This window comes from Pseudorca crassidens, chromosome 5 (genome assembly GCF_039906515.1).
Source record: "Pseudorca crassidens isolate mPseCra1 chromosome 5, mPseCra1.hap1, whole genome shotgun sequence".
In the NCBI taxonomy this organism is placed as follows: domain Eukaryota; kingdom Metazoa; phylum Chordata; class Mammalia; order Artiodactyla; family Delphinidae; genus Pseudorca; species Pseudorca crassidens.
This window is the reverse complement of record NC_090300.1, coordinates 82,769,560-82,783,765: the sequence shown is the minus strand read 5'-3', so window position 1 is coordinate 82,783,765 and position 14,206 is coordinate 82,769,560. Positions and strand designations below refer to the sequence as shown.

The following is a 14,206-nucleotide window of genomic DNA, read 5'->3' as shown; positions in this document are numbered from 1 at the left end:
ATTGGGTTGCCTCTTTAGTTGACATAAAAGAAAGAGAAGGCAATTTCAGAAAACATGCCATGGAGCAGATAAGGTGTATTCTATGCTGATAGCCCGTTAAGCAAATTGGATAAAATTGTCCTGACATCCTAGTTGGATTTGGCTTTGCCATTCTGAAATTTTAACTTATATGCATGTAAACATCTATCTACATAATAGGTTTCTGTGTCTATAAACAGCTATGGCAATACAAGAATAAATAGGGTACTTATTAAAATAACAAACAAACATATCTTGAAAAACAGATGAATTTTATCAAAATGAGATGTAGAATTATAAGTAAAATCATAACTAGAAAGATAAGTATGTTATAGGCAGAAGCAGCTTTATTTCCATTTTCAACTCCTCTTGATCTTTCATTTAGACTCTTATGGAGTCTAAACAACATAATCCTTCCCTTATAAGAAACTATTATTTTTGTTTTATGCAAATAGAGGACATCATTAAAATTTTAAAAAATCATGAAATATACCATCAGTGTTCATTGTCTAATGGACTTTCCTTTAAATAAATTTGATGAAAATGCAAAGATTTTCATAAGTTTTAAATGGCAAATCTTTCTGCATAAGAAAGGGATTTGCTTGTTTTATAGGTAAAATTTTCAGCCTAGTATGGATTTTCATTATACATTTCATTATGCAGATAAGTATGTATGTGTATGTCTTCAATTCTGACGTTGTTTATCTTGAAACTTAAATAATTAAGATAACTTTATATGATACTATATTTATACATGGAGAATGTGAAGCAATACAAATATGTTTACAAATAACTTTATTGTTTATATAACAGTCAATTATTAGGGTTCAACAAATTGTTTATAAATTTAACAAATATGTTAGGATGCGTAGAAATGTGTTTATTGTATTATGAAAAACACATAATTACATTTAAAAATATTCCTTTAATTAAGCTTTTAAAATTCTCATGGGTTAGTAGAATTTAAATCATATTTAATAAAGTCCTTTTTCTTTCTTTAGGAAAAACTCAAAGAGAAGGAAGAAAATCTGAATCTTGCAAACCAATTCTTAAAGTAGAATACAAAACCTGTAGAAACAGGTATGCATTTTTACTTTGAGAGTTATGGGAAAATATGTAAGAAACAGAGACAAGAAATTCAGATAACCTTTAATGTTTATATATTGTTTAAAGTTTTACATAATTATATTAACTGGCTGAATCTTCTTCATTGATAATAACAGATTTCTTATTGTTCAAGTGGCAAATGTATTATGTCAACGTTATTATAAATAGCAAATCAGTTATTTTAAAATTTATATGAATATTCAGATGAGTATTATATACATTAATTTTAACAATATAGGGCTTTTGGGCCATGCAATTACAAGCAGCAGTCATTCAACATTATTAAACAGCAGAAGCTATGTACCTGTTGGTATTACACATGAATTAAATACATAACCAAGTCTCTGTACTTTAGGATCTTACATTCTGAAGTTGGAAAGACTATAGTTAGTTGTGAAGGTAAACATTTATGTATATTGCCATAATACAATAGTGCTAAATTTTAAGATACAGAAAATTAAATAAAAAATAATATTTAATAGAAATTTATCTTGTATATACAGCAGCCATATCCTATGCATCAGCAATGTTTATACTTACAGTAATTATTAGTGGCAATACTCTCATCCAGAATTACCATAATTACAAATCTTGCCTAGACCTTAGTTTTATTTTAAGTCTAAATTGGATAATTCTACTTTATATTACTTAAATGTTCACACTAGAATATTTTCCTGTTGTCATAGGTGCATTTAATGTTTGCTTATAGCTGCTCTTCTCAAGGTATAGTAGATAGATGGATCAATACCTCTTTAGTTCAGCCTAATGTTACTATGTATAACTAGTAAAAATCATCATGATTTTATTACTATTGTAACTAAAGTATTAAAACACTTAAAATTTAATCATTATGGATGAAAATATTTTACATATATTCTTTTCCTTCTTAAATCAGTGTTTATAACTTAAACTTTGCTTGAGTCTTCAGGCTCAATGTTATTTACAGCCATTGTTATACAGTGTCACACTTAAAGGACTATTGAAGCAGTTGACCACTTCACACTTATTAACTGTTCCTAGCAGCTTGTGGTTTCTTTTTTTTCTTTTCTTTTCATGTATGTATTTGTTTTTGAAAGTTTTCCTCTATCCTTCAGTTTTGGGCTTTTGGGACTTCTAATTTCCATTGTGTTTATCCACTAGTATCTAGTCTTTTATTTGCTATAGACTAAGAAATTTGAAACCCTAGTTTGTAAAATGAGAATGAAGAGGTTCATGTGAAGGCATGAGAGGTTTTTCCCTGATAAAGTACATGATCCATGGACTTTATGACATGTATTTTGTTATATATAAATGTATTTTTTATGAGGTGCTCAACAATATGTAGCTTAATTCAATTAAAACAAAATGTATTAAGTTATTACTGCATAATGTGCATTGAGCAATTTGTTTGGCACACTAAAATAGAAATTACCGCCTGCTTTTGAACCTGTTATGGTCTAGTACCAGAAGTAAGCCCATAAACTCGTGGTTTCTATACAACATGTAAGGTGCTTTTATAGAGACATGCTATGAGAGCACAGCAAAAGGACAGCTAACCTTGCCTAAAGGGAGTAGGGAGGACAACAGTGAAGAGAGAAATCACTGAAATTCATCTTAGGAAAGGAGATGCCTGAGATGGGATTTAAGGGATGGAAGATAGGATGGTGCCAGATGAAGGGAGAAAAGGGTAAACATGAAGAAAATGTACTTCAGAAATCAAGAATTCAAGGCAAGGCAGTTTAAAATAATGATTAAGATCATTGCGGCACTATTTACAATAGCTAGGACATGGAAGCAACCTAAATGTCCATCAACAGATGAATGGATAAAGAAGATATGGCACATAAATACAATGGAATATTACTCAGCCATAAAAAGGAATGAAATTGAGTTATTTGTAATGAGATGGATGGACCTAGAGCCTGGCATACAGAGTGAAGTAAGTCAGAAAGAGAAAAACAAATACCGTGTGCTAACGCACATATATGGAATCTAAAAAAATAAATTAGAGCATTTTCCCTTTTTTAGCTTACAACACAAATATTTATATGAAAATATTAAGACAGAACTTTAAATAAAAAGTAGTGAAGGCATTTTATATGTAGGTTTTGATGGAAACTTTTTAAAAGGGTTTTTTGTTGTTACTACATAGCCAGCATAAGATTAGCAAATGTCCCTTTGATAATGTTTGGTATTATGTATGATACAAAATGGAAAAGAAAGGGAAATTTTATGGAGTGAGTTCTAGAAACAAGTAGATTCTTCAGTTTAGTAGATGGATAGAAGTGAATTATTTAGAGAAACATGTTCTCAAGGAATTTGGTACAATAAAAGTGTCTAGTTCCTTTAAAAAAATTTTGGAGAGCATTTTCAGTTTGGTCTTATTGAAAAATACTTCATATCAACACACATTTTCTTTTATATACATATACTAGAGATACAGATATTTGAGAAAAGGAAAATGAAAACTTTTGGAGATATTTCATAGCTATGATATTTTATGGTCATTTCAGCCCCACTCTATTATCTAACTGTAACCTGCAGTTAACAGAAATGAAAAAATTTGTTCAAAGTTAGTTTTACAAGCTAAATAGAACTGGCTGACCCTAGGTAAAGTTGAGAAGAAGGTCACATTTACTTTTGGTGAATCATTTTCCCGTTATATATTCGTTTTCTCCATCTGTTTGTCATAACCCTTTCCCACAGAAACTCTATTATGTAGACTTTTCATGTTACCTTCTACCATTCTGGGCTTGCCACTGTCACATTTCATTTCATGTTGAAATTTGCCTCTATTTCTTAGTGATTTGGGGTCCCACATGCCTACTGGTTAATATGATAAAGTAACATAGCCTAATATTCTAATAGTAGTAATTTAGAGTTTGGTAACCAACTAATATATGTGAAGATGTTCTGTTGAGTCAGTCAGCATCTTCCCCTCTCACCAACCTCACTGCCTTTCCCCCATCTCACCTCAACATCTTTAGATTGATTCATTAGTAATTTTAATGGTGAGAATATACATCCAGAAAAAAGGAAATGGTAGAATAGTAAATTGTTGGGTGAGATATTTGGGGCCAGGAAAGGCTTTTACTCTCTGTCAAATTATTGTATATAATCCCTACTAAGCCCATTCCTTTTTGCCTCAATACTGTGAGATTGTGTCATTTTAAAGAACTCAGTCTCATTAACTTTTTTTCCTCTGTAGTGAACCATTCATAATATTTTCTGGTGGGCTGTCCTATGACAAAGCTTGCAGAAGACCAAGTTTAACCATCATGCATGGAAAAGCAATTACAGTGCTTGAAATGGATCATCCTATTGTTGAATTTCTAACTTTATGTGAAACACCCTATCCAAATGGTAAGTAACTAAAATGAAACTATTAATGTTGAAAAATCATTTTTGAAATGATAAGTTCCTAACAAAATTAAGCTTAAATATTTTTAGTTTTAGCAGCTGATATCGACTGTGATACAACACGGTGAGCTACAGGTGCTGGAGCAGGTTCTGCAGCTGTACCTACTTGAGAAAATGGAAGTAAGACAGATGTAGTGCAACAGTGCTGGAGTTTCAGGTTCTAATATCAGGTAAGTGCTTTAAACTTTGATAAGGATGGTGGAAGCTGAGCTGGGAGGGTCCACTCAGGGTCCGGGGTGAAATCACTTGGAGAAACTGAGGTCTCCTAATAGCCTTTCCTAGGCCAGCTCCACCCATCCCAATCCTGTGCCAATCAAAGTTAAAGCACTTACCTGATATCAGTGATCTGTAACTCTGGTGGTGCTGCATCTGTTTCACATCTGGCTTTGCTTCAGATGCAACTGTAGCACCTGTGATTACTCTAGGATTGCTGATGTATGGTTAGTGATTTATTCCAATTTTGAAAATAATTAGAAGAGCCTTTGGGAGGAGAGGTGCTTATGTATTTTTATTATCCCAAATATAAAGACTTCGTAAACATAAAAAAACAGTCTAAACTTATATGCAAACTGTATAATGGAATCTAATGATGAAATATTTTAATAATGGAATCTAAAAATGGAGAAGGGTGAAATATAAAAAGGGAAATATGAGTTTATGATTACAAAAGGTAGTATGTGTATATATATATTACTACATTTTCAAGAGGGAACATAGATGTAGGGAAAGGAGCACTGTACTTGGAGACAGAGTATTTGGGCTTATGATTTAGCTCTGTCACTTACTAGCTATGTGACCTTGGACAAGTCACTTCATATTTACAAGTTTGATTAATCATTTGAAGAAAGAATATAATATTGATACCACATGATTACTGGAAGGCCAAAGGGAATATACCTTATAAACTATGAAGATAAATAGCTATTAGTTTTATTATAAATGTATTCATTGTTTTAAATTATTGAGTTTCATATTTAAAAACTGAAATAAAGTGATATAAAATAACAATCAGTGTGGCACTTTATTCCCAGAGTTTCCAGGGGCAGACAAATTACTTGTGTTGTAAATTAACCAACAAATATTTATTGGATGCTTCTATGGCCTCAGTATGACAAGAACTTGTTGAGAATATGGATGAAGTATGAAACTGATCTCTGATGTCAAATCAGAAAATCTGGCCACATGAGGAAGATAATTATGACTTAAGTTTAAAAAACATAATGGCTTAATTAAGCGCTGAGTTATACGAATCAGAGTTTAAATAATGTACCAATTTATAGGCTAGTCAGGTAGTCGATGACTGAAATATTCATGCAAAGCTTCATGGAACAAGTAGGATTTAGATAGGGCTTGAAGAATGACTTGGGCCTTGAAAATAATATTGAGTAAAGGTTTTAGAAATTGTGAGGTTTTGCTAGAGTGAGATCAATTCAGAGAAAAATTTGAAAGCCTTTTGTAGGTATTTGGAAATAGGGAACTACAGAGGAATTTTGAGGAAATATTAAGTGAAAGAAAGCAATGTTCTAGTGTGTGGGTTTGAAGAGAGAGACCCTGAAATCTAAAACTTCAGATTCCAACTGGGAGGCTTTTGTGGTAGTGTACATTAAAATGGTCAAGATCTGAAACAGTGCTGCTTGTAGGAATGGAAGATGAAAACCCATTGAATTTGGTCAACAACTGGATTAGGGAGTGATATGAGAGATGAGTCAAAGACAACATTTTAGGAATAGTGGTTTCATATGAAGTAATAAGAGTTCTTGGAAAGAGAGAAAAATAAGTTTGAGTCAGTAGAGTTGTTTAGAGAGCAGAAAAGGAGAGGGAAAAGGTCTTTAATATTTATTTTTGAGTCATCAGAATATAGATGCTCTTTGGAGTTGTGAGAATGAATGATAAAGGAACAAAGAAAGAAAGAAAGAACAGAGGACCAAAAGCTGAGCTTAGGAAAATGCCTTCTATTAAGGAGCCTCAAGAAAAAAGGTGTGCATACCAGTAATAGAAACTGAAAATGTGCGGTTGCCAAGATCAAACACTATAGGTATATGTGTATATACATTTGTGCACATCAGTAGAGATGTTAGGACAGTTTCTAATAATGTTAAACAAATTATAAATGTACTGTAACCAAGCCTAATCACTTCCAAGCCACATATATTACTTTGCTTTTCAGAGAAGTGGTAATGAGGATGGAACTTTTTACTTACTAGGAGCTGGGAGAAATAGTTTAACTTTACTCAGTAAAATATAAGTGTATTTTATTAACTATTTCTGATTAAAACAATAGTACATGAAAATGCCAGAAAAGAACCCTACAATACACAACAGTATATAGTGAAAACTTTCTCACTGCCCTTCCAGGGGCAACCACTATTACTAAGTTTCTTATGTATTCTCCCCAAATAATGTATGCATATATGCATTATCTTTTTTATACAAATGACAGCATACTCTATATGTTGTTCTGTATCACACTTTTTTCACTTAACAGTATACAGTATTTTGATTATGATTCCATATTAGTAAATATGGAACTTTAATCTCCTTTATAGCCACATAATGATAAGTGTTATGCATATGTTAAACAAAATACACTTATTAACAGTTTTTAATATTGCTGAATCATTTGTGACATCTGACAATTCAGCCTATTTCTCAAAGAACACAAATGCCTAATCCTCTTATCTCAGGGGGCATTGCCCAGAGTAACTAACCAACTATACTCCGAATTTGTCAGTTTTGCATCTATATTTAATTGTATCTGGTCTTCTACAAGTGTCATAAATAATGCATTTCTCTTCAGAGAAGTAGTGTTTATGATAGAGCTTTTCCATCTTGTTGGGGGCTAGGGTTAAAAGGCTGAGCCTGCTCAAAAACAACCAATCTAATAAAAAAAGTAATACAGTTGGCATCTATTGAGTACTTACTATAAGCCAGCCTTTGCATCAAACATTTTTATATACATCTAATCTTTATTAACAGTCTAAGGTAGTATTATTTTGCCATTTCAATGGGTAGAGAAATTGAAAATCAAAGAAGTTAACTAATTTGCTTAGGATCAAACTGTTAATAAATAATAGACACAAATTGAACCTAACACTGACTCCACAAGAAATCTTTTTATTCAGTGGTTACCACAGCACACCAAGTACTTCTACAAACGTGAAACTTTTGCTACCAGTTTTTATTATTTGAAAAGAAACAATAATCTAAAACAGGTGTTATTACCTAAAATAAAAATTTATTTAAGACTTTTGCTCATTCATGCCAATGTCTCAGCTGTTTTATTTTTGTAGCCATTGCTTCCCAACCAGTGATTTTCCTAGAGAGGGATGAGAAGACAAAGAGGAAACTAGTAGTATTCTTCAAACTGAAAAACAAACAAAAAAATCCCCAAACCCCAAAACGTTTTGAAATAATGTTGAAAACTTAAAACAGCTCTAAGAGATAAGGGAGAAGAGGGGAAATGCCTCAGTTTGAAAAAGTTTGAGTAGCAAATAGTTTGAGGACTGTATACTGTTGTATAAATATGCACCCAAACAAGGTCAGACTCCTCAGTTTTTGTTCTTTTGTGTTTTTTTGATTCTAGTTTTTCTCTCATAGCTTGTGACTTAAAAAATAAATATGAATAGGTTCTGTAGCTTCTCAGGACTGGAAGGACTGTGAAGGCCATCTATTTTAATTTACCTTCAAGACTTGAATACTCTTGAATACAAAATTCCTGCCAAGTGATTGTTGAGTTTAGGATTAAATACCTCTTAAACTAGCCAGTAGAAACTGCTGGTATAATGAAAACAGCATGCATTAAAGTTTCAGGTCTATAACTTACTAGTTTTGTAACCTTGTGCCAATCTCATAACCTCTTTGGACTCCAGTTTTCTTTATGAAATGAAAAAATGATGATACGTGCTCTAGCTACTGAGAATCAAATACCATGTATGTAAAATGTTTTTGTAAATACTTTTTTCCTTAAATTGAGCTAACACTGTAACTGTGGCTTTCCTTTATTAGTCCTTTATTACAGATGGAAAGCAATGTCTTCCTTGACCACTATAACTAAATTAGTGTTCCCCCACCAACCAGAAGTCATTTCTTATACTATTACCCTTGTTATTTTTTTCATAGTTCACTTTACTTTCTGAATTAATCTTATTTGTTTACTTGTTCATTGTTTGTATGTACCCCTAGATTGTAAACTTTATTAGAACAAAGACCTTGTCATTCTTATTCCCCATATATCCTTTGTTCTTAAGACAGTTTCTGAAACATCTTGAAGGAAGGAAGGGAGGATGGAGAAAGGGAGAAAGGAAGGGTTGAATTTTAAGAACTTGAAAATCCTAGGCTATCCTCAGACTCTGATTTTTTGAGATATATACTCCTGGGCACATAGTAGGAAGTCTTTAAGTACCTGTTAAATCACATTGAATTGAAAGTAATTTTTTTAGTATAAGGAGTGTTGCTCTCATAGGGAGGTGAATATGTATCACAACTGAGAGAAGCAGAACTGTTTCCTTAGTATATCTCCTGTAGGCATGAAATCAGATCTGAAATGGAAGGTTATGGAAGACTAAGATAAATGTGAGATGGAGGTGACAGACTCACTCTCTTCAAATAATCTACTACTATCATGATTATTGAGATAATATTTAACTCTATGCTATGCAACTTCTCATTTTTTCCTTGTTTCCTATAATGGTCTTAAACATTGTTTGAGAAACACAACATATATATATATTTTTTGAGTCCCACGTTTTTCTTTTTCTCTTTTTTTTAAACATCTTTATTGGAGTATAATTGCTTTACAATGGACAACATATATTTTTAAAAAGTGCTCTTTGTTACTTCTTATTTTAGCTCATACTTTGGTCTTCTCAAATCATTTAAATAACATTTATACAGGAGATAAAGGAAATACAAGTTTGTTGATTTTATAAAATGTTAAATATGAAAACTTTTCCATTTTTCTTTTCTACTTGTAGAATTTCAAGAACCCTATGCCGTTGCTGTACTTCTGGAGAAAGATCTCATTGTAGTTGATCTGACACAAAGCAAGTAAGTTGTCCATGTACGGATTAACACTATTTTAGACTCTATTTATTGCAATTAAAATATAGGAGGACATTATAGATAATTGGCATTAGAATTCTTTAGATGGTAAATATTCTTTATGTGTAATATTGTTTTGCTAGAATTATAAAAATGTAATTTGGTTCAATAATGAAAACTAAACCAGGAGAGTTTAGGGGACACTGAGAATATTGTAAGATATTTTAAAGGTAACACCTAATGTTTAAAAAGATGCCTTTGGGGACTCCAAACACATAAAATGGATCACATTTCTGCTATTTCCCTAAGCAAAAAACAATTGTTACAAAAATTACATAATGTACTGTTTGTCCATCTGCTCTATTGACTAAAGAAAAATGGCACATGATAAAAGTATTATTGAACTACTGTGGCAGACGATACAGAAGATCAGGATCTCGAGGCAAGAGATGATAGATGCCTTCTTTTACTTTCTTTTCTTTTTCATTATGTTGTGGGCAGTAGAAACAAATATTAAATATTGCTGTTAGAGTGGTGCTCTCCACTACTTTCCATGTACAGTAAAAGTAGACTTGAAACTGATGAACACTGTCTTCCTGCTACATATTTTCATTATCAATGATGATAGGCATGAAGCTCATTTTCCCTCATTCTTTGTTCTAGACTCACTGATCATTTTTTAGCCCGTTATATTTGCAGAGCTTTTGTACATTCTCTCTTCTCTGCATGAAATAATCTTCCATTCCTTTTTCTCCTTACTAACATCTATAAGAATCTCAACTCAGATATCGTTTCCTCATTAAAGAAAATCTTTCATTATCTGTATAATTTGGTCAAATATCCTATTAAGGGCTGTCTTAGATCCATGTTCCTATCCTTCATAGCTTTGACACAGATGAAATTTTCCATTTGTTATTGTTTTAAAGATTGTCTCCCTACTAAACTGTAGGCCTCATGAAGGACAGGTTTTGTCTCCACATGAAGTAGGTTCTTAATAAATTTTTGTTGGATGAAGTACAGTCTAAGTTTTACTCTCAGTGTAGTTTGTGAATGTAAGAGCCAAAGTTCTTCTTTGTGATAATTTGCATCACATAGTATTTCAATATTTTGAAAGGGAATAGGGTTGGTCCATAATATCACCATAACTGAATTCTGCCTAGCTGCTGTATTTATCAGCATAAAACCTGATTAAGTTTTGTGTACGAGTGTGGATTTATGCCTCTTTTTCTAAGTTCTAATATAGGTTTTATTAAAATATACTTTTCTGATCTCACTGGTAGTCACCTCTTCCTTCTGTGCCATATTTGTTGGTTCCTCATACCTTGTCTAATTGTCTAACATCCTCCAAGGCCCACTATACTTTGTCTTTAATACTCACATTCTTTAGCATATACATTTATTCTTTTTAAAACTTTTTTATTGTGGTAAAATACATATAACATAAAAGTTACTATTTTTATACACTAATTCTTATGCTTTTCATTACCTTATATAAATATGTGAATTGACGTTTTGTTTGCACGTTTTTATCTAATATTTTGCCTTCTTCAGCACCATGTTTTAAAATCTATGTGACATTCCTATTTTGTTGTCTATTACAAGAAGTTTAATGTGGAAAAACTGAACATGTTCTCTTTCCCTCCAAATAGTTACTTTTAGCCATGTTTAATGTTAACAATTAAATTGCAGCTTTGTACTCATTTTTCAAATTAATTTATTCCTTCCTTCCTTCTTTTCCAGTTAATCCTCTACATGAAAGCAAGCATTAGGGCTTAAAAATTTTTCCTCTTCTTGGATTTACATCTTTGTTTACATTTCTACAACAACCAGTTCACACTTTCACATGTAAATTTTTGTAATACATTTTTAGTTATTTCTTTCTTAAATGTCATTTTTCTACTCTTTGCCAATATAATAAAGTTATTTTCCCCAAACATTTCCATGATATTGTTCACCTTCTCAGGAGTCTATCATTGTAATCTCTTGCTATTATCAAATCCCAAATTGTAGATCTGATCTTTAAGGTGATGCACTTATTTTACTTCTAATTCTTCAATATCAGAAATATTGATAATTTCTGCTCTGAAACAGGGAACCTCTGATCCATTCAGTTTAAACTACTTGCCATTTATTAAACACAACTTTCTCCTTTCCATGTGATTTTGCATATACTACTATTCTTATCTGGGAAACCATTAAGATTGGAGGGAAGAGAACCGCTGTCAACACACACATACACACACACACACACACACACACACACCAAACTCTTTCTGGTGTTTGAACTAAGTTTCTGATTAAGTTCCTATAATATGGGGAAAATTATTTTTAATAGTCCTCCCCACCCCCCAAAAGCACGCTGTATCAGAAGTAACATGATCACACAGACTGAGAACGGATGCAGCATAGAATAATACTCCATTCCATCTACTACAGTACCTGGTACATCTGGTACATGAGAAGTGTACAATATATTGTGGTTCTAAGAATTCTTAATTTGGTTCTTACTGATACCCCTTTTAAAAATGATATATGGCTTGAGGATATGAAATTTACTACAGCCATAGGTCTGCATTTCCCCTGTTTTCTAGTTTACATAGGAAACAATCTTAAACATGTGTAATCACACACATACCTACATTGCACACACAACTTTCAGTTACTCCCTATAAAAATACAAAACCAAAATACTTGCCTATGTATTATGTCCCTTGGAGAGCATGTAAAATTTTCTAAGATATTTTAATACTTGTATTATATAAATATATAGATAAAATTGTATGTAGATAAAGTACCTAGTTGATAATGTTTTAATAACTGACTGATAAGTCAACTTGCTACATATTTTCAATTTAACATAATTTAGTCTATCCATTTTAGAAAGTGATATCACTGTGCAATTTTGAAATTACTGGAAAGAAAATGAGTTTATTCAAGTAAAATTCTACCAGTATTCATATTACATTTTATAGATATATATTTTTAAAAGAGAATTCTTATTCAGGTGATCATTGTTTTATGATGCTTAAAAAACAATTATGTGAAATATATTCAATATAATTAATATTTAGAAGAGTTTAGGGTTTGTTTTATAAAAGTTATTTCATTTTTATATCAGTGCAAAATGACACTAATATATTATCTTTATCTATTAGCTTTCCTATCTTTGAAAATCCATATCCCATGGACATTCATGAATCACCAGTTACGTGCACAGCATACTTTGCTGATTGCCCACCAGATTTGATTCTAGTGCTCTACTCTATAGGAGTCAAGCATAAAAAACAAGGATACAGTAATAAGGTAAAAGCAACAATTAGAAATTTTCTTGTATTCATATCCATATCATATGATCATACTTTTTTCTGTTATTTTCTGACTTTCCGTAGAAGAAAACTTGAACTAAATTCTTTTCAAGTCATAAGCTGGCACCTATAAAAGACATAATTTCTGAAATTCAAATTTCCTAAATGCTACATAGCTTTAAGTCTACGAGAATATAAATTTCTTATATAAAAAGTATACAATTATCTACTAAGATATACTTACCTATCATATATATTTATATACTAAATATATGTTTAAACTAACATATGCTTGAATCATAAGATGTTACTTTTGATTATTTTAGGTGAAGGATTACGTTTTAAGAAATTCAGGAGTCAACTCTCTCTAGTTATTTCTTATCAATCAATGGTTAATAAGATATAATTGTCAAAGACTTTCATTAAATAACTTTCTAGAATTCCATTTTGTTATATTTAACTACAGGATTCAAATACTTACAATTATAATAGACCCCCCTATTATGATTTCTGTTATTTGAACAGGACTGTTGAGATGGACAACTCCAGGGGGCACAATTTACATAGTATTTTGTGTTAAATGGCACCACCATAGTTTGGAGGTACATAGACTACATGGAAGATGTAGCAACACCACATTTGTATGATTAAAGATACTTCTTTGCATTTTTAATATGAATGGTAATATCTGTTAAAATCTATATTTTTAAAGGATATGAAATTTTGCATTTGGAATTGTTTGTTCAATGAAGGAGTTAAAAAATAGGTACACATTTCATTCTTCATTACTTAACAGCTATTTATTTTTAAGTGAAACTTTTACTGTTATTTTAAAATATTTTTATTTTAAATTTCTAAGTTATTTAAATTTAAAAAATAAAACTTATAAATTCTTCCCACATAATCTGTTTAGGAGTGGCCAATCAGTGGAGGAGCTTGGAACCTTGGCACACAGACATATCCAGAAATTATTATTACTGGGTAAGTGGGATGTGATTTATGAGTTTATCAATTTATCATCAAAAAGATTTCATTGAATTTTCACACTTTCCCATAATTGTGCTGTAGGAATGCTGACAGTTTAAATTAAAATATAAGACACAGCTTCTATCCAAAGATTATAACCTTTATAGAAGATAAAATCAAATCATTGAAAACATAGACATATAACAAAAATAAGTAAGTATAGATTATAAGACCAGAAGAAAGTCAGAGATAGAAAAATCATGAGAGATTAGTCAAAGAAGAATTTCTGTAGAAATCATAGATTATTAGCCTTAGACAGGCCCTTACCAATATCTCTTGATTCCATCTAAATCCAGGAATCAGTGCTCTGT

The 14,206-nt window shown here is 31.4% G+C and overlaps 1 protein-coding gene across 4 annotated transcripts in view; it reads left to right on the top strand.

The window, feature by feature from the left end:
• The window catches only part of STXBP5L (syntaxin binding protein 5L), a 371,562-nt gene that overhangs the window by 188,103 nt on the left and 169,253 nt on the right, over positions 1 to 14,206 (top strand). For all 4 annotated transcript variants that reach the window (XM_067738756.1, XM_067738754.1, XM_067738755.1 and 1 more), the window contains exons 10-14: positions 1,020 to 1,098; positions 4,313 to 4,467; positions 9,498 to 9,570; positions 12,720 to 12,867; positions 13,783 to 13,850. In XM_067738756.1, coding sequence (XP_067594857.1) covers positions 1,020 to 1,098; positions 4,313 to 4,467; positions 9,498 to 9,570; positions 12,720 to 12,867; positions 13,783 to 13,850 — 523 coding nt within the window. The remainder of the gene's footprint in view (positions 1 to 1,019; positions 1,099 to 4,312; positions 4,468 to 9,497; positions 9,571 to 12,719; positions 12,868 to 13,782; positions 13,851 to 14,206) is intronic.